The sequence below is a fragment of the Homarus americanus genome, unplaced genomic scaffold, assembly GCF_018991925.1.
Source record: "Homarus americanus isolate GMGI-L3 unplaced genomic scaffold, GMGI_Hamer_2.0 scaffold52625, whole genome shotgun sequence".
Lineage (NCBI taxonomy): Eukaryota > Metazoa > Arthropoda > Malacostraca > Decapoda > Nephropidae > Homarus > Homarus americanus.
Genome location: NW_024752137.1, coordinates 414,573 through 439,000, shown reverse-complemented (window position 1 = coordinate 439,000; position 24,428 = coordinate 414,573). Strand labels below are relative to the sequence as shown.

Sequence of the window (24,428 nt, the reverse complement as noted above, 5' to 3'; positions counted from 1 at the left end):
ACTCACTCACTCACTCACTCACTCACTCACACAGTTTACTCATCCTCTCGTGCCAGTGATGATGATGATGATGATGATGATGATGATGATGATGATGACGTCAGAGTTAGATGTTATTTTACAACATTTTCCTACTATAGGGAAGGAAAGGTGGTAGTTGTGGTGATGATGGTGGTTGTTTGATGGTGGTGGTGGTGGTAGTTAATGGTGATGTGATTGATAGTGATGGTAGTTGTGGTGATGATGGTGGTTGTTTGATGGTGGTGGTGGTGGTAGTTAATGGTGATGTGATTGATAGTGATGGTAGTTGTGGTGATGATGGTGGTTGTTTGATGATGGTGGTGGTGGTAGTTAATGGTGATGTGATTGATAGTGATGGTAGTTGTGGTGATGATGGTGGTTGTTTGATGGTGGTGGTTGTTTGATGATGGTGGTGGATGTTTGATGGTGGTGGTTGATGATAGTGATTAGTGATTGGTGGTGGTGATTGGGTGATACTGGGGGATTGGTTTGTCATCAGTCCCCATTTCCCTACCATAAAATTTCACCCCATCATGTCAGACACCATATATCCTCCCCAACTCTGCTACCACTATACTCCCCACGACTACCACCTCCCCAGCTAGTGGTAGACACACACACACTCCCCAGGACGTGATAGGGAGAGAGCCTCGTGGTTGCAGGGAGGACAGACCCGCTGCTTCATCCATCAAGAGGTAAATTATAGACACACGCTCAGATTTTTCTGCCTGGCGATAAAAGACAAATTCATAAAGCAACGATTTCATGGTTGGCAAAATGATTAAGTGAGAAATTGTCGTAAGTTTGTCTCGTGTGTGGTGGGTGGGTGGGTGGGTGGGTGTGGGTGGGTGGGTGTGGGTGGGTATGTGGGTGGGTGGGTGGGTGGGTGTGGGTGTGTGGGGTGTGGGTGGGTGGGTGGGTGGTGGGTGTGGGTGGGTGGGTGGGTGGGTGGGTGGGTGGGTGGTGTGGGTAGGTGTGTGGGTGGGTGGGTGGTTAAGGGTGAAATGGGAGTATGGATGCATATATATATATACTTTTTGTTTATTAATAGTTTCCTGTGAATAATATGAGAGTGTATCATAATGGTATATATAACCTGAGGCGCCTATAGCCCTGTGTACCACCCACCCCCCACCACCCTCCCCCACCACCTCCCTATAGTAAAGTATGGTTAAACGCCTCTTTCTCCAGGCTCTTGTAGTTAGTTGGTCCTCCTCCTACAACACCCCACCTCTCCCCCACCACCCCCCTCTCCACCACCCCACCTCCCCCTCCCTCCACCACCCCCACCTCTCCCCCTCCCCCACCACTCCCCTCTTTGTGTTATCAATATTAGACAGTTTCCCTCGCTATAAATTTTAGATCAGCTCGTCAGGACATATTCTTTTGGGGCCAAAATCCCAAATCTATTTTGGAGTGAAAGACCCACGTCTGCCCAACCCCTGGCCCTCCTAGCCCTTACCTGGCCCTCTCCTTGGTCCTTCCCTGGCCCACACCCAAGCCTGCTCTCTCACCATTTCCTGGCCATCTCCTGGCCAGCTTCCTGGTCTCCCTGGCCTGCCACTTCACCCACACTATGCCTCCCCAGCCCTTCACCCACCTCCCTTTACTCCCTATAGTTATAGAGTGACGTGTAGGGGGCAAATTGTGGAGGCAAGTAGGGGGTAACAACACGTACTCAACACAGGTGACAATGATGAGCTGAGGGAGGGAGGGGGGAGGGAAAAGGAAGAGGAGGGAGAAAGAGGGAGATGAGGGAGAAAAAAAGGAGGGGGGCGGATGTCCCCATGAACACATATCTCCCTTTATTCGCCAGGTGAGACAACGTGGGCGTTCCGAGGTGGCCGAGAAAATTAGGTAACCGTATGGGTGGGGTGTGGTGGGGGGGGTGGTGGGTGGGGGGGGGGGGTGGTGGGGGGTGTGGTGGTGGGGTGTAGAGAGAGAGAGAGAGGGAGAGAGGTGGCTAATGATGTGGTTATGTAGATCTCAATATCTGTCAAATAGAAAAATAAGATAGTGTTACACAGACTACACCCTCCCTCATAGAACACCCCAAAGTAGGTGTTACACAGACTACACCCTCCCTCATAGAACACCCCAAAGTAGGTGTTACACAGACTACACCCTCCCTCTTTCTTCTATTTCAACCATTTATTTTTCCCCCATTTAACTAAGTACTTCCTATCTCACGTAATTAGGTAAGAGAGCTTCCTTTCTCGCCCCTTACTAAGGCAAGACACCTCCCCCCTCCCCCCTTCCTCCTTCACCTCACCTCACACTAAGGCAAGACACCTCCCACCTCCTTCCTCCTTCACCTCACCCCACACATAAGCAAGACACCTCCCCTCCCCCTCCTCCTTCACCTCACCCCACACTAAGGCAAGACACCCTCCCCCTCCTCCTTCCTCCCACCACCAAGATACCTCACCTCCTTCACCTCACACAATTAAGCAGTACACACCTCCCACCTCCCCCCCTTCATATAATGACTAATTACCTAAGTACAAACCACCTGTGTACCTGTGATCACTACATCCAGGTGTGTCAATTATCGCAGTCAACAGGTGAGTTAATTTGAGATAGGTGGGAGGGGAGAGGAAGGGGAGGTAGGGGAGGAGGAGGAGGAGGGGGGAGATAGGACGTTAGATGATACTCCACCCCCTCCCCCCCTTTCAGATAGTTAAAATTGCCCCACTTCCTTCTCTCTCCTTTCCTCCTCCTCCTCCCTCTTATTCTATTATATCATCCCTCTTCTTCCATTCCTCCTTTCTATTCCCCCTCTTCCCTCCATCCTCATTCTACCTGTTCCTCCTCCTTCATCGTCTTTCCTTTCCATCCTCCTTCCTCCTCCTCCTTCCTTCACTGAATGTGTTAAAGGAGGAAACTGATAAGACAGAGAAGAGGGAGAATGGAGAGAGAACCGAAAAACAGGAAGAGGATAAGAGGAGGATAGAATAAAGAGGATAAAAAGGAGGATAAAAGAGGAATGGATAAGAGATGGAAAAATAAACAGAGAAGAATGGCGTTACGGAGAAGGGGTAAGGAGAGGGAAGAGAGGAGAGGGGAGGGAAGAGGAAGGAAGGAAGGAAGGAGTTGGAGGAGGAAGAGAGAGGAAGGTGAAGAGAAGGGAAGAGGCAGGAAGACAAGGGAATGGTAGGGGAGGGGAGAAGGGGGTAGTGGGTAAGGGGTAGGGAATGGGTGGCTTGGTGGGGGGGGAGAATATGCAAATGATGGTAAAGAGAAGAGAGAAAAATATTACAACTGGAACATATTGTAGAGAACCTGTCTGTGTTTTGTCCAGGTGAGGAGGCAGTGTACTTGGCTAATACTGACTTAATGTGTGTGTGTGTGTGTGTGTGTGTGTGTTTGTGTGTGTGTGTGTGTGTACGTGTGTGTGTGTTCATGTGGGATATACAAATATAGATATTTTTATTTACATCCTGATATCAAAATAATGTTAGCTGGTACAGGTAGATAAGCAATGGTAATGACACACACACACACACACACACACACACACACCTACACACACACACACAAACAAACCCACCCACATCCACCTACACCCCACATACCAGGAAGCCAGAGGTGTTATCCAGTAAACACTCCAAATCGACGGTGAAATTCCTTCCAATGCAGTCTGGTCCCCATGAAGGCCTCCCTTGCAGGGGTAAGCTGTGACTGGTCCGATGGAGGTGCGAGTTCCACATAAGTTGGGTTCTCTGTAGCTCCTTCCTCTGCTCCTTGAGTGGACCAACTCGTATACACTCTGATGAACGATGTCACTTCGTAGCGTGGAGAGAAAGTGAGAAATATTCAGGTGTTCTGTAGGTTTTGCAGAGGGGGGGTTATAATAGTAATTGCTGAGGATTTGTAGGGTTTTTGTAGAGCACATTATACATTCTGTAGAGTTATTTAGTGATTCGTTGAGCTCTTAGGTTAATTTATTAATTTATTTGATATCACTCTATTGGAGAGAGAGAGGAGAGAGAGAGAGAGAGAGAGAGAGAGAGAGAGAGAGAGAGAGAGAGAGAGAGAGAGAGAGAGAGAGAGAGAGTTTCGAAAACCTCTATGAGAAAATTACTTACTTACTTACTTACTTACTTACTTACTTACTTACGCTCTCGATCGACTTAATATCTATAATTGGTTTCACAGAGCATTAAATGACTCGTTCAAAGTGACAAATACCATGTTTGTTATCACCCTACTGTGTGATTTACGGCCTAATATATCCTGGTTAATGTTAAGGTACATATGTATATTGCAATTGAGGATGAAATCGATTTAAACTGGAAATAATCTTGTTTTTGTTAAGGGGGGGGGATTAAAATGGGTATTAGCTTGTTTTTGTTGTTGTTTTGTCTTTGTTTTGTTTTAGTTTGTTCAATAACTACTACTACTACTACTACTACTACTACTACTACTACTACCAATACTACTACTAACAATTACTACAACTACTCTAACAACAACTACTACTACCACTACTACTACTACTATTACTACTAATACTACTACTTCACCAACTACTACACCTACTACCACAAAAACAATACCAATTTAACCCTTTCAAACTCCATCACAGCCGAAATAAAATCTCTCATTGCAGGTATGATGACGCGAGTCGTGATACCTGGCTACCTAAAAAAAACCCATCCAATTCTTACCTGCCGATCCCATCTTACCTGGCCGGGTCCACCACCAACTACACACTCCCTCTAATGCACATATCACTTTGCCTCACCTGACCACTAACGACGATCTTACTGTCGGGGGGGTGGGGGGGGTTGAGGGAGGGGTGGGGTTGGGGTGAGGGGAAAAGTAATCATTACCCGTCATATCAGAGGTCACTTACATCCTGTTCCGTAATATCTTTATCCTCTTCTATCCATCTCCCCCACTTCTTTTTATTCCTCTATAATCTCCCCTTCTCCAATTCTTCCCGACTTTCATCCTCCATACCCTATCCATATCCCTCCCCCACCACATCTGCGGCCTTTACTCTATCTCTCTTCCCCCATCACATCCAATCCCTCTCCCCTCCGCCACCGCCACCGCCTCCCCCTCCCTCCTCCTCCCACAGTCACTTCTGTAGGAGGGGGCTGGTGGACGGTCGGAGGTCAGATGAGCCCCCAGTCCTACTAAAACCCCAAGCTAACTTAATCTATCTCTTAGAACTGGGGATTATTTGGGCTCTAAAACCCCCCAGTTGTTAGGTTACGTTACGTTAGGTTAGGTTAGATTAGGTTAGGGAGACAAACTACCGCTATGCAAATTTACTAGAAGATAAAAAAGTTACTTAATGTCTGAACAAAAAAAAACCAGTGATGTTCCATGTATCTCGTCGACACTTGGGGACGAATTTTATGTCTTACAACGACGGGCTAACTGAGAACTTCACCCCGGCTGCCGGATGCGCCTCCTTGGTTTAGGCGTGACAGAGACCGTGGGCGTGGGTGCGGGCGTGGGCGTGGAGATCGTACATCAGTGTATTTTAGTAACATTATGCACGCCCAGCCCCTTGATGTCATGCTTCTGATCATCTGGAAATCATGTTCTTCCGTTTGTGAGTTGTTATTAGCAAATGATATCCTGGAGGCTGCACGACACGGGGTCCCTAAGGGTGTGCGTGGAACCTCTCCTGTTTGGCTGTGCATTATTATTAGTAATATTATTATTATTATTATTATTATTATTATTATTATTATTATTATTATTATTATTATTATTTATTTGTATTTTATTTAATCTTTTGTCATTCTAGGTTATCCATCTACTTATAGATCAGCCAACATTGTTTTATTAAGTTTCTCCCCAATAAAGGCTTCATACACTAAGACAGTTCACCTTACCTCTCATTCTATGTCACTTAAAAGAGATACGAACCCGAGCAGCATAACTCCAGGTGTCGATAGCCTTTACCACTCAGCCAGCCAGAGATAAAACACCTATATACCTACACTATCTTGATTCATAGGTAAAATAATTAATGTCATTCTCTCTCTCTCTCTCTCTCTCTCTCTCTCTCTCTCTCTCTCTCTCTCTCTCTACATTTTTATTGAAGCTACGCCAGGCACTCGTTCTCTCGTCTTTTCCTCCACTGGCGAACTCACAGAGGTGTTTCAGAATAATGGGACGTCTTTCACCTGTGTTTGCCTAGGAGTAATATATACGCCTCGTCTTATCTTACTGATGGATGTTTTTTTTTCCTTCCGTAAATGAGGGATGGTTTTATTCTTCTACTCTCAAGCGCCATTAGATCGTTCTCCCACCTTGTTAATGGGTCTTACACAGTCTTACACAGTCTTACATATTCTTACACAGTCTTACATATTCTTACACAGTTTTACACAATCTTACAGTCTAACAGTCTTACACAGTCTTACACATCCTCACAGTCTTACACGTCGAGTACATCAGATAACTTCCTGTGAGTCATATAAATCATTCTTTATCGGCGTCTCTATTTAATTGTTTTGTTCATTATAGTCAACTATCTCTATTTCTCTCTCTCTATCTCGATTTCTATCTCTTTCTCTCTATCTCTAATCCTCTCTCTATGTCTATAACTATCTCTATTCCTCTCTCTCTATCTCTAGATCTCTCTCTATCTCTATTTCTATCTCTTTCTCTCTATCTCTAATCCTCTCTCTATGTCTATAACTATCTCTATTCCTATCTCTCTCTCTCTCTGTATCTCTAGTCCTCTCTCTATCTCTATTCTTATCTCTATCTCTCTAACTATCTCTATTTCTATTCCTCTCTCTCTCTCTCTCTCTCTCTCTCTCTCTCTCTCTCTCTCTCTCTCTCTCTCTGTATCTCTAGTCCTCTCTCTATCTCTATTCTTATCTCTCTCTATCTCTATTTCTATCTCTATCTCAGCCTATCTCTATGTTCTTACAATCACCATAGAGAGATTTACATACTTACATACTTACATACATACATACATACCTTACATACATACATACATACATACAGTACATACTCTCCCACACCACCCCTGTACATTGGACTCATCAACTCACCAACACACCGACAGACTCTCATCAATTCACCAACACCAAACAGACTCATCAATTCACCAACACACCGACAGACTCATCAATTCACCAACACACCGACAGACTCATCAACTCACCAACACACCGACAGACTCATCAACTCACCAACACACCGACAGACTCATCAATTCACCAACACACCGACAGACTCATCAATTCACCAACACACCGACAGACTCATCAATTCACCAACACACCGACAGATTCATCAATTCACCAACACACCGACAGACTCATCAACTCACCAACACACCGACAGACTCATCAACTCACCAACACACCGACAGAATCATCAACTCACCAACACACCGACAGACTCATCAACTCACCAACACACCGACAGACTCATCAACTCACCAACACGCAAACAGACTCATCAATTCACCAACACACCGACAGAATCGTCAACTCACCAACACGCAAACAGAATCATCAACTCACCAACTTACACCGACAGACTCATCAACTCACCAACAGAATCATCAACTCACCAACACACCGACAGACTCATCAACTCACCAACACACCGACAGACTCATCAACTCCACCCAACACACCGATGATTCAATAACGACCGGGAAGTGGTAGACCAATTGGGAAATAACCAAATTAAGAATTAACCATTCGTTCCATCACCGTCCCCAAACCCTCCGCTGATTGACACCGGAATCTATACTTACCTGCACAAAAAAATAATTCACGAAAAGAACCGGTTTTCTCAGGTGTTAATGGTGAGAAGTGCTAGCAGGACAGTGTGTGTGTGTGTGTGTGTGTGTGTGTGTGTGTGTGTGTGTGTGTGTGTGTGTGTGTGTTAGTAGCGTTGTTTTTCTTTTATGTTGTTATTGTGGAGGAAGGAGGAAGAGTAGGGAGGGGGGGGGAGGTGAGAGGGTAGAGAGGAGTAGGGAGGAGGGGGAAGGGGAAGCTAATCATCAGAATTCTTTTATGAGGTGGGGGATTCTCTCTCTCTCTCTCTCTCTCTCTCTCTCTCTCTCTCTCTCTCTCTCTCTCTCTCTCTCTCTCTCTCTCTGGTTATGCAGACAGGTGTATTGATGTTCAAAGTGCGTTTGCCATACAAGTGCGTCCCTTGTTCTGATGTTTTGGAGACTAGGTGTTATCGCGGGCCTATCAGCAGGTGTGTGTGTGGGGGGAGGGAGGGAGTATCCTTCTCTTATCAGCGCCAGAGTGGGTAATGAAGCCCTTGTAGTGTGTGTGTGTTGTGTGTGTGTGTGTGTGTGTGTGTGTGCGTGTGCGTGTGTGTGCGTGTGTGTGTGTGTGTGTGTGTGTGTGTGTGTGTGTGTGTGTTCGTATTTAAAATTTATGATATTTTATTCATATATTTATAAAAGTTTTAATATAAAGGAAATTTTATCATTTGTTTAAGAAAAAAAATATCCTTTATATTAAAAAAAACGATAAAATAAATCATAAATTCTTTCATATTTCAATTACATGATTTTCAAACTTTCAAAAAATATATCGTTCACTCACATTAGTACTTTTTAAAACTTCCCCCCCCCCCCAAAAAAATATGTATATGTTTGAAGATGTTTGGAAGAAAGTAACTCAAAAGGTTTGGTTTGGTTAGGTTAAGTTGGCTGGAAGAGAGTCCGTCATAAAGAGGTAGTTTAGTCTGGCCATTACCACACCTAAGTCAACTTGTTCACACACACATTTATGAAACTTTAAACACACTCATTTACATACACACACACCCACACATACATGCTCGAACACACACACACACACTCACACACACGTATAAGGTTATATAGGTGGTAATATGTAGATATATGTATATGAGGCAATTATAATATGTCAGGTGTGTGTATACATAACACACCATGTACACATAAAAGAATGTATATTATTGATTCCCTCACAAATACAGTACACGCATACACAGATATATATATACACATACACGTCATACATACACACAAATAAAATGATCCCATACACGTTATAAAGAGAAATACATACATACACAAAAAAACACACACACACACACACACACACACACACACACACCCCACACACTCACACACACACACACACACACACACACACACACACACACACACACACACACACACACACACACACACACACACACACACACACACAGCTGGACTAAAGCACCCCGGGACCAGCCTCTGAGATTCATATAATTGCCTTGTAACAAAGACCGGAGCTGAGCTGGGACCAACACCCACCTTAGGAGGGTAACAAGATGAGCCCCAGAACCACTTACGAGAGAGAGAGAGAGATAATGTGAGGTAAATATACAGAGAAAGATAGACGGATAGAAAGAAAAAATATATAATGTAGAACTAGTGAAAGGTAGAGAGATACTACAAGTAAGGACCAAGGAGAGAGAGAGAGAGAGAGAGAGAGAGAGAGAGAGAGACCATCTCCGTGACCAGGTATACTCACACAGGTAAGTTTCTCACACCTCCCTACACCTCTGATTGTCCGCCGCTCTGATCTTACACCTGTACTCACCTGACATCCATAGCTGCCCTGAGTTGTGGATACTACCTGGATAATGTTAGGATATACTCTCTCTCTCTCTCTCTCTCTGTGTGTGTGTGTGTGTGTTTGTGTGTGTTTGTGTCATCTTGGAGACGATGAGGGAGAATCAAAGTCAATTATAGGAAACCTAACCTAACCTAACCTAACCTCCGCGCCCCCACACCAAAGATTAAGCTGTGCAGTGTCAAATAATATTACCTTTTTTCAAGAGTCGTAATGTTCACCATAATTGCGACCTTCGTGGGTGTCGCCAATCTTGTGGATATCATCAAGGGGATAATGCCGGTGGTAGTTGAGTGGTTAACGTTTGAACTTTTAACCTTTTAGCTCCGCATTGACCTCTGTACAGAAGTGACACGTATTATCATCATCACCTTTGGTAAAGATTGCGTTGGGTGGTCACGGCGCCGCCCCTGAGTTACGAGCCCTGGGCGGCGTCTCCTACCACAAGGGGTATTATTATTATTATTATCTGGTGACACGTATAGGCTTCTTTACCAACCTGTTCTTAAGGTTCGAATCCTCTGTGTTTAGGTTCGAATCCTCTGTGTTTAGGTTCGAATCCTATGTATGTTTGTGATTTAATTTCTTAAGATACAAATCCCTTGTCTTTTAGGAGGAGAAGTACTTATTGGTGGACATTTTACCCGTGTCGAATTGCACACACACACACACACACACACACACACACACACACACACACACACACACGTTAAGGCAATGCTTAGATCAGCTTATTATAGGTTAGGTTAAGGTTAGTTTGATTTTGGTTGGGTAAGGTTTAAGTTAGGTTAGGGTAGTTTAGGTTAAGGATGGGTTAATTTTGGTTAGATTAGGTTAAAATAAAGCTAAGTTAAGCTAAAATTATGTTAAGTATTAATCTTCTAAACAATTTACTACGGTAACTAATACACCACACAACCCTTGTTAGAGACAATCCATCATCACTTAATTGCCTTGTTGAAGATCTACCATTCCCTCTCCCTCTGTTTGCTCTCCTCAAGCACTTTAGTCTAACTTAGTGCTTGCTTGTTAACACCAATCTAACTATGCCTGATTGCTTGATACACCCAGGATAGTGTACTTATCCCTGTGGGTCGATGGTTACAAATCATCACACCTGTGCTTTCTGGTGTTTGCTAACTCGTTTATTAGTGCTTGTTCAGTGCTTGCAACCGCTAGTCACGTCACGGTTTATGTCCACTGTTTGCTTGATGAACTACACGCTAATTGCAACATGCATTTGGCGATAGTTATGGGTTGTGCTTGCTAATCAGACTAACAGTGCTTGCGTGCCAAAAATCAGGCTATTGCTATGTTTACTATTTCTCTCTGCCTGGGGACGGCGGGGAAGTGAAGAAACAAGTGACGATCGTTCTTTCGCCCCTCCCCCCTCCCACACACACTAATCGAGAATTTTTATAGGATTTAATTCCCCGCTAGGACAAAGAGGATTCAATCTCATTTATAAAAAGAATAAGTAATTGTCTTATTTTGCTGTATTACATCGTATTTATACCGTATCATGAAATATTTGACCGTATGATACCGTATTTTTTTTACTGTAACTAATGTATTAAATCGTATTTACTGTATTTTACTATATTTTACCGCATTATACCGTATTTACTGTATTTTACTATATTTTACCGCATTTTACCGTATTATACCGTAATTACTGTATTTTACTATATTTTACCGTATTTTGGCCACAATTATTCACCAACTTTAACCAATCCCCCCAAAATACCAGAATTCTTAACCGCACAAAAATATTAACCAAAAAAATAATCTCGCGTTTTATTACTGAAAATATCAAGACGTGTTTTTTGTTCTCGTAGCTCTGACAATACTTTATGAGGTATCGAGTCCAGAGATATTATACACGAAAGAGGAAGAAAGTCGAAGAGTAAAGAAGAATGAAAAGAGAATAAGAAGAATGGAAGATGATAGGGGAGGAAGGAGGAAGGAAGGAGGTGGTGAAATGAGAGGATTGAGGTTAAGAAACTTATTGACAAAGCTTAGGGTACAGTTTGTCTATTCTGAGTAATTCAGTCAGGTCTTGACACTGAGGGTGGTATCACTGTTCACTGCCATGCAGGACAGAGGTTCATACACAAAGAAATATATCAGAAATAGATCATATTCATTAACAGTATATATAGGTCCGAGTCGTGTGGGTGATGTCACTGTTCACTGCCATGCAGAACAGAGGAGAAAGGGGAGAAAGAGAAGGAAGGGAAGAGGAGAAGAAATGGGAGAGGAAGGAGAAGCATAAAGAGGAGGAGGAGAAAGAGGAATAGGAGAGAGATAAGAAAGAGGAGATGGTATCGTGACTTTAACAAACACACACACACACACACACACACACACACACCACGACTCCTACACACCACGACTCCCACACACACACACCCACCCCCCACACGCACTACATACCCCCTTCCCCCCACACCCACACCACAACTCCCCCCCACACACACACACATCCTTGCCACACGGACGGACGCTTCATTCAGTGTCGTCTTGAGAAGGAACACAGGAAGGCGGTGTCAAAACTCGCGATGCAAAACAATGGGAGAAAATAAACCCTGGTTGGTTTAATGTGTCTGTAGTGGTGGTGAGTCGGCGGGGTAATTCTCGGTTATGCGCAGTAGAGGTCAATACTGAGTCACCTACTGCGCACGCGATCCCTGTTGTTGTTGTTGTTGTTGTTGTTGGTGGTGTTGTTGTTGTTTTGGTGTTGATACTGTTTTGTTATTGTTGTTGTTGTTGTTGTTGTTGTTGTTGTTATATTCTTGATGTTTTGTGTTTTTTATGGTTGTTGCTATTTTCGTTGTTGTTGTTGTTGTTGTTCTGTATTTGTTTGAGATTGAATTCCCAAATAATTGTAAGTTTATATATGAGAGCCGCACCTAGCGTGATGCACCGGGAGTGACAAGCTGCGGCAGACAGTAACCAGAAGGTCGTCCCTCAACCGCAGTCATCACCTTTTACCTTCTTATGATGTACTCGACACACCCACACACACACACACACCCACACACACACACACACACACACACACACTTGCTGTTGCTGACTCCAATACCTCCGTGTTGTATGAGATCGATAGATAGATAGATAGATAGATAGATATATAGATAGATAGATAGATAGATAGATAAAATACTACCTAAGATTCCATTTATTTTATATATTTTTACACTTAAGAAAACTTTGTAAATCATTTCCAAGTGTCATCTGATTTACATGTCTTATATACGAACTGTAAATGAACCAAGAGTTGTAAGTGTTATTAAGGATGAGAACTACCCATCATGTTTACCGATAATTCGTATAATTATCCACCACTTAACATCCGTCTATGAATATTCTTTATACGTGTTCATGTCAAGAGTGAATTAAATACAATAAGAGACGTGAGTGGCTGCTTTTTTTTTCTCCCTCAAAGTCATACTGAGTTTTCGTGACGGCATCAGCTGAGAGAAGTTATCCAAATACCTACTAAGAAATACTCCCAGGTCAAAGGTCAAGATTGAACCCCGGGTCGAGTGAGTCCCTCTTCGTGATGGTTGTTGGAGAGGTCGAGGGGAAAAGGAATACGATATCGGTATACACACATGACCTCATTGTCTAACTCATTGGGCAAACAAAACTGTGAGAAGAATGGGGGGCAGCCAGGTCAACATTAAGAATCATTGAACACATCCATCTACGGGGGTCAGATGGGGTCACGGGTGAAGAGGGAGGTCACACGCAATACCCTACAACACTTTGGTGGGTTTTTTTTTGTGTCGTTTATCTTCCTCACCTTACCTGTTTTTCTTCTCCCTCCTTCCCTATCTCTCCCTTCTTCATTTTTTTTTTTACTCTTACGGACCCTCTCGCTTCTTCCCTCCCTTATTCCTTTCCTCCTTCCCTTCTTCACCCCTCCCTCCCTCCCTTCTTCACCCCCTCCTTTTCCTTTCTTCACTCCCTCCCCAATACCCTCCCTCCCCTCCCTATGTCCTCTCTCTCTCTCTCTCTCTCTCATCCTGTCACCAATTGTCCCCTTTCTCTCCCTCTCTTGATTTCCTCTACTATGACCTTCCCCCCTACCCTGCCACCTACCACGTCACCCTACCAGCTTACCGTGGCCTTTCCCTGCCACGGCCTTCCCTGCCACCCTACCACCCTACCACGGCCTTCCCTGCCACCCTACCACCTTACCACGGCCTTCCCTGCCACCCTACCACCCTGCCACGGCCTTCCCTGCCACCCTACCACCCTACCACGGCCTTCCCTGCCACCCTACCACCTTACCACGGCCTTCCCTGCCACCCTACCACCACTAAACAGGTGTGTGTTTCCCTCATCTGATCCTAAAAACAAACTGTTCGTGTGTCAAACGTTAACATTGTCTCTTGTAACATTAATCTACATTCGTTCATTGCCTAACCTAACCTAACCTAACCTAACCTCTGTATACACCAGGTCACAACCAATCAGGTACATCACTCCAATCATGTCTCACCCACATTACTCTAATCGCCCGCCGTCTGATTCGCTAATCGTTACCAGTTAAAAGGTCGAGGTGATAGAGGAAGGGTGGGGGGTTGTGGTGAATGAGGGTGAGGGTGGTGGTAGGGGGTTAGTTGTTTAGGAGGTGGTGGTAGGAGGTTAGTTGTTTAAGAGGTGGTGGTAGGGGGTTAGTTGTTTAGGAGGTGGTAGGAAGTCATCTCTTGACTGTTAGCGTAAAATACTACCCAAATTTTGCTTAATATCCAAAACACACTAAGCTTCAGTAACTTACAGTGATATACGCAATTCATTCCGTTCTGAGCCGTAAATGAAGCAGTTAACTATCAGCTTCGAACGTATTGTATAAATAAGTTTCAGTGAATTCCGAGTTTATATAAGATGAAAACTTGGGTGAATTCCTCGTAAATAACGAAGTGCGGTTCGATGAATCTCTCGCCGGATACGAAACCAGTCACTGAATCAAGAGTCTTAAAGATTATGGAGATTCATTCAGCTCCGAACCTCAACAAAACGGATTTTACTGAATATCAAACCACGAAAGAAGCGTTAAACCGAATTTCAAACCTTAAACCAATGAGATTTCAAGAAAGTACCAAACAGTTTCATCATAGGATGGTTCACCTTAAGCAAAACACAGGCCACAAGTGAGGTTCGGTCTGCCAACAGAAGCGGTCTCATAACTCGGCCCCGCCCAGACCAGCACCTCAGTAATGACTTAATAGCATGTTGGCTTCTCAGGGCTAATAAAATACCAGAGGATAAACAAATTATCACCGTATCTGGTTTCTTGCTTAATGAAGGCCAATGACACAACCTACAATTATCGGCTGGCGCGGGGTGTCGGCTGGCAACTCTTGGTAATCGAGCCGTGTTTCGGATTCTTTGGAGATTTCGTTCGTTTACTCCTCTCTCTCTTTTTCTCTCTCCCTCCCTCTCCCCCACACGCTCTCTCTCCCCTCTCTCCAACACTCCCACCTCCCTCATTACCAACAAATTCGCATATAATTTCAATACCTTACGAGGACCGCCACAATCAGTTCACCTCCCGGCACAGTAAATTTTTCGAAACACGTCAGAGATTCACTGAGAAGACCGAACTGAATATCCATCAAAGTATATAGTCTCAGTGCAATCTCGACGCCATCTTGACCGCCTTCACCTGTATTGTGGGTTGAGTTAGGTAAGCTAAGTGGGGCTTTCATGTCTATAGAGTTTAAGGGAGATAAATGAATGTATGAATCTTTGAGACTTTTGAGTAATGCTTCGCTCTCTTGGTCGACTCTTAAAAGGTTTCGTTATATTCTGTTCCTCGTGAAATATTCTCCTGTGGTTATCTATTGGTTTTTTGATCTGTCTGTCTGTCTGTCTCTCTGTCTGTCTGTCTATTTTCCCCCTGTCAATCAGATCTATTTACCGATCAATTATCTACGTATCCTTATGTTTATCTATTTATCCATCAGTGTCTTTAATTGTCTATCTCTTATCTATCTATTTTTTCCAATTTATCTGTCCATCTTTATTTGTCTATTTGTCTATCTATCCAATTATCTATATCTATCTTTCCACCTCTACACCTCCATCTATCTATACCCGTCTATTACCTGTCCAATTATCTATCCGTCTACACATTGTCCGGTTACGAGTCGTCAAAAGTTATTTAACCGGGAGTGATATCAATGGCCGGTCTTCCAGGAATAAACATTGTATTTTCTCTTCGATGTTTAGGTAGTGTGGGGTGCTATGTTTAGGTAAGGGGTGAATGATAAGGATGTTTAGGTGAAAGAGAATGTTTATAATATCTAAGTTGGAGTGAATGTTGAATGTACTTTGTGGGGGGGGAAGGAGGGGGGTAAATGTTCCTAGTTTTTATATATGAAATTAAATGTTTTATGTTTAGGTATAATGAGGGCTTTTATGAGTGAATGTTTCAGTGTGAATGTTTAGGTGAGGTGAATGTTTAAGGTAATGTGACTCGATGTTTTGTTATTTGTTTAAGTATTTGTTTCTTACGCTTCCCAAGTTCACCTCCTTCTCTTCCTTCTCTTCTTCCTTCTACTCCACACCATCCGCCTCTTCCTCCTCCCTCTTCTCCTCCTCCTCTTCATTCCAACGCCCATCATCACCACCTATATCTCCTCCTTCTTTTCTCACGCCCATCTCCTCCTCCACCTCCTCCTCCTCCTCTTTCCACACCCACCACCTGGTCAGTACTGGAGGCGACAAGGAGTGACCAGTAATGTCTCCTCCTCCTTGTCATCTCCCCACGCCACCCTCCTCTTCTTCCTCATCTTCCCACGCTACTATTACCACCTCCTCCCTCCTCCTCCCTCCTCCTCCCTCCTCCTCTTTTTTACCTGACGGTCGCCAAGAGTAACTGGCAGCAAGTGATGTCATCTCCTCCTCCTCCTCCTCCTCCTCTCTCTCTTCTCCCCTAATCTTCCCACCACCTCCTCCTCCTCCTCCCCTAATCTTCCCTTACCCTCCTCCTCCCCTCCTCCCTAAGCCCCCACCACCCTCCTCCCTCCTCCTCCCTAATCTTCCCGCCCACCCCTCTTCCTCCTCCTCCCTAATCTTCCCACGCCACCCTCCTCCTCCTCCTAATCTTCCCACGCCACCCTCCTCCTCCTCCTCATAATCTTCCCACGCCACTCTCCTCCTCTCCTTCGCCCGACGTTCGCCAGTACTAGAGGCGACAGGGACCGGGCAGTAAAACCTGGCCAGCTAACATATCGCTATGCATGCGGGTTGAGACAGAGTGGGCTTGGTTAGAATGGTGTAATTAGTTTTATCTTTAATTACTGGGCCGGCCCTGACCAGCCCTCACCCGCCTCCTGCTGAAATAAATCCCGACCGAGGAGATGAGGGAGGAGGGTTGGCAGGGCAGGGAGGGAGGGAGGGCAGGGAGGGAGGTGAGGGACGGAGGGAGGTGAGGAGGGTTAGGAGGGGGAGTTGGGAGAGGAGGGAGAGGAGGGAGGGAGGGAGAGAGGAAGGGAGGTTAGGGGAAGATGGGGGCAAGGGAGAAGGAAGGTGAGGATGAAGAGGGGGTAAGGGTGAGTACAGGAGAGTTAACAGGAAAACAAGGGAGGGAGGAAGGGAATAGAGATGGAAACGAAGAGAGGGAATGGGAGAGAAAGAATAAAGCTTGGGAGAGGGTGAGGAGTGGGGGGGGGAGGGGGTAGGAAGAGCTAACACCTCACCAACTAACCCTCCCCTCCCCCCCCTTGTCACTACACCATTGTAAACATTGTCTACCGTGATTACTGTTTGTTAAATTTGCTGTTAATGATAATGAAGAGGCGCTTAATCCCCCCAACAGCTATTGTGATACTGCTGCTGTTGTCTCCTCTTCCTCTTCCTACCCTTCTCCCTCTTCCTGTTCTTCTTCTACCTCCTTCTCCTCCTATCATCATCATCTTTCTCTTCTGGATCATTTCCGCCACGGGTCATTTGCTGCCGTGAGCGCCTCTTCTCTCCCTCCCACTACCTCCTCCTTCTCCTCTTCTGGTATTTCCTTCTTCTCCTCCTCTCCCTCCTCCTCTCCTCACCTGTGTCAGTGTAGATCCGGATTATCTCCTTTTTTTTCTCTTCTCTTTCATCTCCTCCAATTCCTCTTTCTTTCATTCACGTACATTTGTGTGAAAGAGAAAATAAATCTTCTTCTCTTGTATTACAACACCATGTTTATCATCCTCTCAACCTCTTCCTCTTCCTTACCTTAAGCATCCCTCCCTAGCACCCTCTCCACACCTCTCCACACCTCCCCACACCTCTCCACACCTCTCCACACCCCTCCCACCTCTCCACCCTCCACCCCCACACGCTTATTCCTCCAACGAATTAAAAAAAAGGAGGAAGAGGAGGATGATGAAGATGGAGGCGAAGAAGAAAAGGAAAGGGGTGAAGAAAGATGGAGGAAGAGGGCAAAGAGGAGGAGGAGGAGTAGGAGGAGGGGGAGGGGGAGGAGGAGGAAGCAGAAGGAGAAGCAAAAGCAGAAGACCGAGAATAAGATCGCAAAGAAGGTGATAAAAGTGCCGAAAGAAAGAAAGAAAGAAAGAAAATAATAGGAATCAAGACGATGAAGAAGAAGAAAAAGAAGATCAAGAAGAAGAAGAACAAGAACAAGAACAACAACAAAAATAAAAAGATGAAGAATAAAAAAAGGTAGATCAAGAAAATACAGAAGAAGAAGAAGAAGAAGAAGAAGAAGAAGAAGAAGAAGAAAAATCAAAGAGAACGAAAAGAACGAAAAGAAGGGTGGAGTAGGAGAGGTCGTTCGTGTGGAGGAGTCGTTAATATCCCTGGTCGACTTCACCCTCAATACTTTATCCTTCATCTCGATAACACCCGAGTTATGGATACGCGCGCCCATGGGAAACACTCATTTGTACTTTATCTTTTAATTGCGCATTTTACGCATATCGCAATTGGCCCTCTCTGTGACGAGTCGTTTATAGCGGCTGAACACGACCCGGGTGGTGGTGGTGGTGGTGGAAGAGGAGGAGGAGGAGGAGGGGATGGAAGAGGATGTTGAATAGGGAGAGAAGGAGGAAGGGGTGGTGGGTGGAAGAAGGAGGAGAGGAGGAGGAATGAGGAAGAGGAAGAGGAGGAGGAAGGAGCATAAGTAAGGAAGATGAAGGAAGTGGGGAAGGAGGAGAGAAGGAGGAAAAGGAGGAGAAGGAGGAAAAGGAGGAGAAGGAGAGGAGGGAGGAGGAGGAGGAGGAGGAGGAGGAGGAGGAGGGAGGAGGAGGAGGAGGAGGGAGGAGGGAGGAGGAGGGAGGTGAGGTGAGGTGGTAAGATGTTCAGTCTGTCTATATTTCGATATACATTACTCTCTGTCTCTCTCTCTCTGTCTCTCTCTCTCATATACTCTCTCAATCTCGCCTCTTCCTATTTATTCTCTTCCTCTTTGTTACCTTCTTCCTCGTTTGTATTATCATCATCATCATCATCATCATCATCATCATCATCATCATCATCACCATCATCATCATCATCCTCCCTAGTCAAGTCTTCAGGAATGGTTATGCCTTCTCTCCCTTGGCTATGACCTATTCTCCCTAGATATACCTCTTTTCTCCCTGGGTATACTTCTCCCTCCCTAGCTATGACTCATTCTCCCTAGTAATGTCTCATTTCTCCCTAGCTACTCGTATATCTCCCTTATTCCATCTACATGCATCCCTTTGACTTCTTCTTGTCACACCACCCTTGCTATTCCATCCCCTCCCTAGTTCATCCTCTCCCTATCACATCCTCTCCCTAGCTCATCCTCTCCCTATCTCATCCTCTCCCTATCCCAAGCTCACCCTATCCCTAGCTCATCCTCTCCCTATCACATCCTCTCCCTATCTCATCCTCTCCCTATCACATCCTCCCCTATCCCATCCTCTCCCTAGCTCACCCCCTATCCTATCAACTTCTTCCTATCCACATCCTCTCCCTAGCCATCTCTCCCTAAACATCCTCTCCCTAAGCTCACCCTATCCCTAGCTCAACTTCTTCCTATCCCATCCTCTCCCTATCACATCTCTCCCTATCACATCCTCTCCCTATCATCTCTCCCTATCCCATCCTCCCCTAGCTCATCCTCCTCTAGCTCACCCCTATCCCCTAGCTCTAACTTCTTCCCCTCCCACATCCTCTCCCTATCACATCCTCTCCCTATCCCATCCTCTCCCTATCCCATCCTATCCCAATCACATCCTATCCCTATCACATCCTATCCCTATCTCATCCTCTCCCTATCACATCCTCTCCCTATCTCATCCTATCCCTATCACATCCTATCCCAATCACATCCTATCCCTATCTCATCCTCTCCCTATCCCATCCTATCCCTATCACATCCTCTCCCTCTCTCCACCGTTGACCCTCGTGCCTACCCAACAGTGGCACCCTCGGCACCTAGTTTTGGCACTCCCCCTCCTGTCATTCTGTTAACTACCTAAACACCGTGTTAACTCGTCCTTACTATCACCACTACCACCCTCCACTATGGCACCGGTGTCAGGTGAGTGTTACCCTATTACTCCTGACAATATATATATAAAATAATCCTTTTCTTTTTATTCTAATTGAAAGTTCTGTTAGGATTAAGTGGTTAATTAGGGCCTTTGTCTACGTGGTGTTAGGATTAAGTGGTAGATTTAATCCTTTTTTTCCTCTTTTATCTTAATCTGTTTGTTCGTCTGTAATTTATTTCACTATTCTTCTCTTTATTTTTTTAATATGTTTCTGTTTTATCTGTTTTTTTTTGTTTATTGGTCTTTCGTTGTTTGTTTTTTTTGTCCTTCTTCTCGCTTCTCTCTATCTTTCATTTTATCATTCTATTTCTTATGTCTATTTTCTACATCAATTGTTCTTTATGATTCTCTTTATCTTTAATTCTTTCTCTGTCATTTTTCCTATCCCTTATTTCTCTCTTTCATCCTTCCTATCTGTTTACATTCTTCCCTCTCATCCTTCCACACGATAAAGCTGAGTCAGGATATGGGAGGGAGGAGAGAAGAGGAAAGATGGGGAAGGGTGGAGAAATGGGAAGGGTAAGAGAAGAGGGAGAGTTAATGGAAATCATGGAAGAGGTCAGGGAGTAAGTGAGAGAAAAGAGGAAGAGGAGGAGAGAGTAGGGAAGGGGAATGGATGGATAGGGAAGGGAGGAGAAAGACAATGCGGTCTAAAATAGGAGGAGGAGGAGGAGATCTAGAACAGGGGATGAAGGAGAAAAAGAAAAAGATGAAAAGGAAGGGCAGAAAAGAGGAGAAGAGAGGGAGGGGAAGGAGAGGGGAGAGGCAGGGGAGGGGAAGGGGAGGGGAGAGGCAGGGGTGGGGAGGGGAGGGCCATATGCCACTTGTTAATGTAAAATAATAGCCCCATTCACTGATGCATGAATAAAACATCGAATCCCCGCCGCCGAGTCGAACCTGCTTTGATTTATCACGTGATAATTTGTTTCCATCCACAGTTTATGTTACAGCGAGGAAGATATGAACACGAAAAATTGGTCATAAGAACAAAAGGAGTGCTTGAGTTGAGGCCCTTCTGAACCCTTTCTCATCTACCCGGTGATTCACATGCTTCGAATGAGTCTTCGAAATGATTTCCTCTGACTCGGAATGATTCGACATGTTTCGATTTTATTTCAATTAGTTGTATTTCGATTTGAAGTTGAACCAATCTTATATGATTCAAATTTGTTTCATTTAATAACAATTCAAATGGAACTGTTCAGTTTTCGTGTGAATCGATTCGAAGGAGTTTCATTACATTTCGATTTGATTCGAATCATCGTATCTCTTCTGGTCGTGAACTAAACTAGATTAAGAATTACCCTAGTGGCCGGGGTGGGTGTAAGGGAGGGGGTGTGAGGAGGTGTGAGGGAATGGGGGGGCGTTGTCATGACCCGAGGATGATGTAGTCGTGATGTAAGTCGTGTTGAGGGTTCACTACTCACGAGGAGTCACTAATGGGAAGAGTTTAGCGAGTCTCGATATCGTACCTCTGAAGATGTTCGAGCCAGGCAGGTCCGGGTATTCTCTCTCTCTCTCTCTCTCTCTCTCTCTCTCTCTCTCTCTCTCTCTCTCTCTCTCTCTCTCTCTCTCTCACCGTTCCTAATAAATAACTCAACCTAATGACTGACTCCAACTATTACAATCCATAGTAACGACATTAGCTAGAGCCAATTGCCTTGTTATCACCTGCTGACATGGAACCAACTTTTTTTTTCACCTACCTTAAACACACAGGTAAATACACCGAGATCACAATAAGAGTAACAGCTGGTAATAGGTAGTGTAAATAGAGTGTTTCTTGATGGGTGTAACTTATGTATTGGAGTCTTATTATTATTTATGAGAGAGAGAGAGAGAGAGAGAGAGAGAGAAGAAGACTGAAAGACAGAGAGAGAGAGAGAGAGATGTGTGTATGTGTGTGAAATAGAGATACGAAATATATGTATATGTGTTAAGAGAAAGAGAGAGAGAGAGAGAGAGAGAGAGAGATTAATAGATAAATAGACTCAGAAATAGACAAAACGACACCAAATAAAAATCGATTAAACACAAAAAAACAGACTATCATAATAAAAATAAATAATAAATATTAGTGAATTATTTAGACAGGTATGAACGATCCTTAATCACAGGTAAGCGTCTACGTCATCAATATTCGTCTTACCTGTACAAGATAATTTACCATAAGCTGTTAATAATAAGATTTACACACACAGTCAACGTCATACAGAGAATTAAACGTCTGAGTCTGGCGATAAATAAGGGGTAGTGCTTTACATCTCACCTTCGACCTCTCTACCTGGCGATAAATAAGGGGTATAGTCCTTGAGATCTCGAGTGTGACCTTCGACCTCTATACCTGGCGATAAATAAGGGGTATAGTCCTTGAGATCTCGAGTGCGACCTTTGACCTCTATACCTGGCGATAAATAAGGGGTAGACCTTAACATTTCGAGTGCGACCTTTGACCTCTATACCTGGCGATAAATAAGGGGTAGACCTTTACATCTCGAGTGCGACCTTTGACCTCTATACCTGGCGATAAATAAGGGGTAGACCTTTACATTTCGAGTGCGACCTTTGACCTCTATACCTGGCGATAAATAAGGGGTAGGTTTTAACATCTCTTCAACATGACCCCTGGCGATAAATAAGGGGCTAGGTAGACCTTTACATCTTATGACCCTGACCCCTGATCGCTATACCTGGTGATAACCATAAGACAGTCCCATAGCCCTGACCCATAGCCCTGACCCATAACCCTGACCCATAACCCTGACCCATAGCCCTGACCCATGACGTAACACAACCCGGTTCTAGGCTTCTCAATACTCTTAAATAATAATAGTTTTTTTTTCGAGAATATCTTAAATTTGAGTGAGTTTGTTTGCGTGTGTTTGAGTGAGTATGTTTGCGTGTGTTTGGGTGAGTCTGCTTGCGTGTGTTTGAGTTTGTTTGTGTGTGTGTTTGGTTAAATATTTGATTTTACTTACTTGATTATTTTCTGTGGTACTTATGATTGATTGTTTTAGTGTGTGTGTGTGTGTGTGTGTGTGTGTGTGTGTGTGTGTGTGTGTGTGTGTGTGTGTGTAAACGTGTTTTATTCAGTATGTATATATATGTATAAGCATGAACACATTTCCCTGATAACCGGGTGTGTATTTTCGTGAGGGTGTATGTAGGTAATGTGTTCATGTGCACGTATTTTAGTGAATATGTGTACATGTAAGTGTATGTGTGTATGTAAGTATTTTTCCTGCTCACTAGTGCGTGTCATTGACGATCTTAAAACACCGCAGTGTGTGTATGTGTGTATGTGTGTGTGTGTGTGTGTGTGTGTGTGTGTGTGTGTGTGTGTGTGTGTGTGTGTCATCAATACTCGTGACTATGAGCAATACATCAATACCTGGTTTACTGGGAGTGTATGTAATATGTGTTTGTTCACTGTGTTTGTGTAATGTATGTATTTGTTCAGTGTATTTGTGTAAAGTCTGGCCTTATGTAGGAATATACTATACGTCAGAGGTATATACATAACCTCTCTGTATACATGTGTTACTTGATGTATAAACTGTACAGGTATGTTAGGGGGAATAGAAGGATATAACATAAATTATCTTCATTCTATCTAATTAATGATGTTATTCTTTATATATTATTAAATTAAGGAGATACTGACACCCCGGGGATGCCTAATCTTCAGGTGGTCCCGAGATATAGGTTAGGTTAGGTTAGGTTAGGTTAGGTTAGGTTAGGTTAGGTTAGGTTAGCTTAGGTTAGGTTAGGTTAGCGTCAGTGTGTTTAATTATTAGGTGAAATAATCCGGGCCGGGGGGGGGGGGTGCTTAATCTTCAGGTGGTCCCGCCTCGTATTATCAACCACTTAAGCCGAGATCATAAACCAACGGTATATATTATCCGCTGAATAAATTGCTCTAACTCCCAGCTCATGTTTCATAATGAGTCGTTAATAGTCGCCGACATAACTTAACAAGCGCTGATGTAACCGCAAGTGTTACTGTGGCAATTGGAGCTTGAATGACCCAATAAATAATGATAATTCAACAAGTATATTACGGTGATTAGAGGCGGAGCGCTAGACCAGGTGGGTGTACGTAATTATTATTGTTGTGGTTGGTTCTCTGTAAACTGAACATTATGTTAACTGCTGGTTATTGGGGAACTGCCAGTGCTACCAGATAGGTAATACACCCTTGTCAGTGTTACCAGAGAGGTAATACACACACACACACACACACCCCTGCCAGTGTTACCAA

General features: G+C 44.2%; 1 protein-coding gene across 1 annotated transcript in view; it reads right to left on the bottom strand.

Annotated features, from left to right (window-relative positions):
* Positions 1-24,428, bottom strand: part of LOC121854968 (circadian locomoter output cycles protein kaput-like) — a 312,409-nt gene that overhangs the window by 20,846 nt on the left and 267,135 nt on the right. The window contains 2 exon segments of the mRNA XM_042349789.1: positions 3,597-3,764; positions 3,767-3,806. Coding sequence (XP_042205723.1) covers positions 3,597-3,764; positions 3,767-3,806 — 208 coding nt within the window.